This window comes from Filicampus tigris, chromosome 1 (assembly GCF_054856515.1).
Source record: "Filicampus tigris isolate MCC_2025a chromosome 1, RoL_Ftig_1.0, whole genome shotgun sequence".
Lineage (NCBI taxonomy): Eukaryota > Metazoa > Chordata > Actinopteri > Syngnathiformes > Syngnathidae > Filicampus > Filicampus tigris.
The window spans coordinates 13644500-13649045 of NC_141217.1; the positions used below are offsets into that span (position 1 = coordinate 13644500).

The 4546-nt window shown below is 41.0% G+C and overlaps 1 protein-coding gene across 1 annotated transcript; it reads left to right on the forward strand.

Moving 5' to 3' along the window:
• The first annotated feature begins 466 nt into the window (after positions 1 to 466).
• On the forward strand, positions 467 to 3727 carry LOC147152875 (galactose-specific lectin nattectin-like). The gene is made up of 8 exons (XM_086042919.1): positions 467 to 615; positions 1440 to 1518; positions 1621 to 1683; positions 1810 to 1837; positions 1940 to 2025; positions 2156 to 2290; positions 3163 to 3259; positions 3429 to 3727. Exons 3-8 carry the CDS (start codon positions 1621 to 1623, stop codon positions 3503 to 3505), a joined length of 486 nt encoding a protein of 161 aa, XP_085899045.1. The 5' UTR covers positions 467 to 615; positions 1440 to 1518; the 3' UTR covers positions 3506 to 3727.
• Positions 3728 to 4546: the final 819 nt, after the last annotated feature.

The window sequence follows — 4546 nt, forward strand, 5'->3', positions numbered from 1 at the left end:
AATTAAGTGAGGTAGAAGATGCACACTTCCTCTTACTAAAATAAATGTTTTTCAAAGTAAAATGGTGCATTGAAATAAAATATAACGTTTTCTCTACTGGGTTACACAGACAGGAGGTTTGAGAGCAGTGACACAAGCTTTATTCCAGAACATGAAAATAACAGTAAAGAAAAGCTACAATCACGCAACGCTAACGCGAAGGCTAAAAGAAATGAGGCTAGTTCTCTAACAAAAGTCGAGCAGAGCTATCTAGAAAAAAAACAGAAACCCAAAATCACAGTGGAACTTAACTACACAAACCTCAAACTCTACTGGACCACGACCTGGTTTACAATCAAGTCGATGTGGAAATGGCAAGCAGCAATACAGCACACAAAGCAATACTACGGCACCTTGCCTTGTTTGGAGCCAAGCCTAAATACTGCCACTGATGATTGGAGACAGGTGGTCGGGCTGATTGCAGGTGCTGAGGCGGAGAGACCCCGCCTATGCTCAACGATTGTAGACTGAGAGAACAGATGAAGAGGCCACAGCACAGGGCATGACAGTTAATGACGATTAGACTCACAGATGAAAACCTGCGTTCGTCATTCATCAGTCCGTCATTTTTAAAAGGTGTCTCATCATTCATCAATCGTCAGCAAAATGGGTGTCCGTCACTGACGGACTGACGGACCGGTCCTCTATCGACCCGTCATCCCTCTACTCCGTCACTTCATCTCAACCCAACTGGCTGAGACAAAGGGTTGAGCTAGAGATTCTGGCTTTTGTTGGTGGTTTCTTCCTTATAGAGAGTTTTGCCTTGCCTACGTTGCCAAGTGCTTGCTAATTTGAGGTTCAGTTGGTTGTCTTTATTGTATGGAGAGTGAGGTTCTTGACCTGCTGAATGCGTAAAAGTACTTTGAGATAACTTCTGTTGTGGTTTGGCGCTGTTTGAATAAAACCGACTTGACTTAATCCATGATACTATTAACTAGCGAACACAAACTCTTACAGCAAGTCTTGAAACACTCTACTGGAGCCAGGAGAAGAAATGATGATCTTTTTGGATGATTGTTTGAAAGGGTTTATATTTTGAGTTAGTGCTTGGAGGGATGACAGCATTTTATCGTCGCAGTCATGTTGACACCTCTTTTAGGTTATGAATGACTCATGACCTTTGTTGTTGTGTGCATAGCTAACTCTAAGATTAGCTCATTAAGAAAACAACCAGTGATGATCATGATTATCTTTGCGACAACTTAATTAAGGTGTCTCAAACCCGTAAGTACAGTATGATCCTGTGATGGGTAGGTGTGTGCAACTGTTGTCAAAGCAAAGACCTCACAGTATGAGATCAAATATTTCCATGTATCCCCACCCCTTGGTTGAAACAGCCCATCTTCACTCTATAGTGTTGTTTTTGTTAATTAGTTTGATTGTATGACTACATTCCACAGCTGCCACAAGCTGTAATAAAACGACTGCCGTTCTTTTGGAGCACCTGAGCTCTCAGCATTAAGCCTTGTGACTGTAGAGGTAACTCAACGTAGCAACATGCATGCCTTTTTCAAGGTTTTCATTTGAATATGAGTGTAACTGTGATATTGAAATTATGATTCTTTTTTTGTCATTCCCTAGATGGTTCTAGCTCTTCGCTCGTTGGTGCTCCTGTGCGGGATCAGTGGACTGTTGACTGGAGCTGTAAGTCGGTCTCACCTGCTCAATTGAATAAGTGCATATTTTCAATGTCGTTTATGATGTATTGTAGTCTTCATTTGTGCCGATTTTGAACAATCTGACTTGACGAACGTCTTTTCTTCTTCACAGTGGTCTAAGCCCACCGGTCAAAAGAAAGGTTGGTAACTTTGTCTCAAAGACAAAGCAATTAATTCATTTTATCAGCATTTGATAGCAGATTTAATCTCTTTTTCTCCCTAAAACAACAATTGTGGTGCAGAGAATTGCTGTCCTAAAGGCTGGATTCAGTTGGATTGTCGCTGTTTCATCTACCAAGATAGCAGAAGGCAGTTTGCCGATGCAGAAGTATGGATAAAGGGCTAAACTATTTTACAAAGCAGTGATCCATCTGTTTGTCTGTTGATTTGTGTCAATATCATGGATGATGTGAATGAAGTGTGCACATTCATGACTGAGTCGCTGTTTCTTCTTGTAGAGCATCTGCAACATTCTTGATGGGAATCTGGCCTCTGTCCACAGTCCTTTGGAATATGCCGTAGTTCTCGAACTGATTCGAGCAGCCTCTGACTCTACTGACGATGTCTGGCTTGGGCTACACGAAGCAGTAGAGGTGAAGCACATCCTAATTCTTAAAGCGGGCATTAACCCAAACATATTTTTTCAAGAATGCAGGCCCACTAGTTGAAATAAGGTTATTTTGATTCATATTGTGTTTATGGGATATAGCAAAGTGCACCCGTTTTTACCCATCTCAGGGGGTGGCCATTTTGTGACTTCTGTCGATAGCAGCCGGGACTGAACTAAAAGGAGGTTGTCCTCACGATTCTGTTCGCTCAAATGAGGCCAAGAGCCTGCTGGTGATGACATCACCCAGCCCCCCATAACCTGCCAAATGGACCAGAAATGGTACCACTTGTTTGTGCTTCTTTTGTGCTGTAAAAATCGCTTCTGTTGCTACGGTTCTATGGCTATTCCACACTGGTGATGACGTCAGCCAGCACTCACACGCAAAATGCCCGCAAAAAAGTTCCCCACAAAATTTCCCCAACTACATTGGACCACACAATTTATTTTATGCCTCTTTTTGTGTATTTTGGGGGGTAGCCAACCCCCATTTGTTTTGTTGTTTTTTGTGGAATTTTTTTGTGGAAAATATTGGCAGTTTGTCATGATTTATGAAAACAAAAACAAAAAACGACCAATTTTCCCAATTCATTTCTATGGGCACCAATTATCCACACATTTTCTCTATTCACAGGTCGGCACATATTTTGTCCATATTTCAAATGGCTTTATTTCATACATGTGTTTAGGAAGTGTGTGGTTCTATGTGTCCCCCACCCCAACCAGTAGTGCTGATGAGAAATTGTGGCTTCCTCCATCATTTCAGTCACCCATCCCTGTGTTACGTTGTGACAAACAGACAATCATGCGTTTACCTTTCATGTGTGGCTCATGTAAACATGTTCTTTTGACTTACAGGATGGCGACCTCTTCTGGACTGATGGCTCAGAGGTTGATTTCACAGCCTTCAACAGTGACATGGATAGTGGAGAATGCTTTGAGCTTGAATTTTCGGGTAAATATATTAATAACTTGAATAGGCAAAATGACTACTTCCAAATTTGATCTGAATGTGCTACCGCTATATTGGTAAGTTGGGTAATTATTTAATATTGAGGGAAATTATACACATTGAGTAGTAGAGGATTTTCATGATGATCACACTGTTTTGTGTTTCCTTCTAGATGGTCTCTGGGACAACGACAGCTGCGCTGACCAAAACAGATTTGTTTGTGCCAGAGAGGCTGACCTATGCCACTAATGAAATGCCCTCCAAGCCCTATAGAAGCTACAAGAACTTTCTTGAGCATTGTGATTGCTACTCTTCTAAGATCAATTTTCACTGGTGTCTCTATTCTTTGGTTTATTACAAAGTCATTTAGTCAAAAGGACGGTTACGTTTATTCAACTTTTTTGATTCAAATACGTTTGACAAAGCAGTAAAACCAAATTAATCATGAAATTAAACATTCTGATATCATTATCATTTTCCATTCCTTCCACCTCAAAGACACAGAATGCAGGACTTCCCAACGTGTATTTTTGTCTTCCATCATGCCCTGACATAAGAGTTTAATTTGTTCCAAGACCACGCTCGTAAGTCAAAATGTGTATTTGAAATCATCTTTCCCCACTGAAATGAATAGAAATGTCATTAATCTGTTTCAACCTTCCTCCAAAACCCCCAAAATGTTTGTCATGTGTTTTTTAACGTGGAAAATATTTATTCATTGCCGGTGAAGAGCTAGTCCACTGTTCCAACCACACTGCTCCTCCTGAATCTGAGGTTCAACTTCCTGACAAATCCTCCTCATAATAAGCACGTCAGTGATGATACCTTGAGAAAAGATTGAAAGTATTTTTTACGGCACGTTAAACTAAGGTGTGTCCTGTAATTATCATCCCTATTGTCTCATAGTCTTATCTGTAAATTGGAGCTGTTAGGCTAATCACACAAGTCCTACTAATTAACGTCATTATCGTAACCTCTTCTTAATCTTCTTCTAACAGCATAAATTTCCTTAGTCATTTCTTTGGAAAACAAGAAAAATAACACAACAAATTCCACAAACTCCAGAAGAGCCTGGTTGCCTTGATTCAACATTTGCAGATTATCATGACCTGCATCGGTCTTCATGTCGCGGGGTTGCCTCCCAAACAGCCGCGTGCGTTGTCCGACACCCAGGGTTGCCAACTCCCTGAAAAATAAATAAGGGACACCTAATCGGCGGGGACGGCTGACCTGACTGCTTTCAACGAGGGATGGGCGTATCGATACCAAAATATCGATATTCCGATCCAT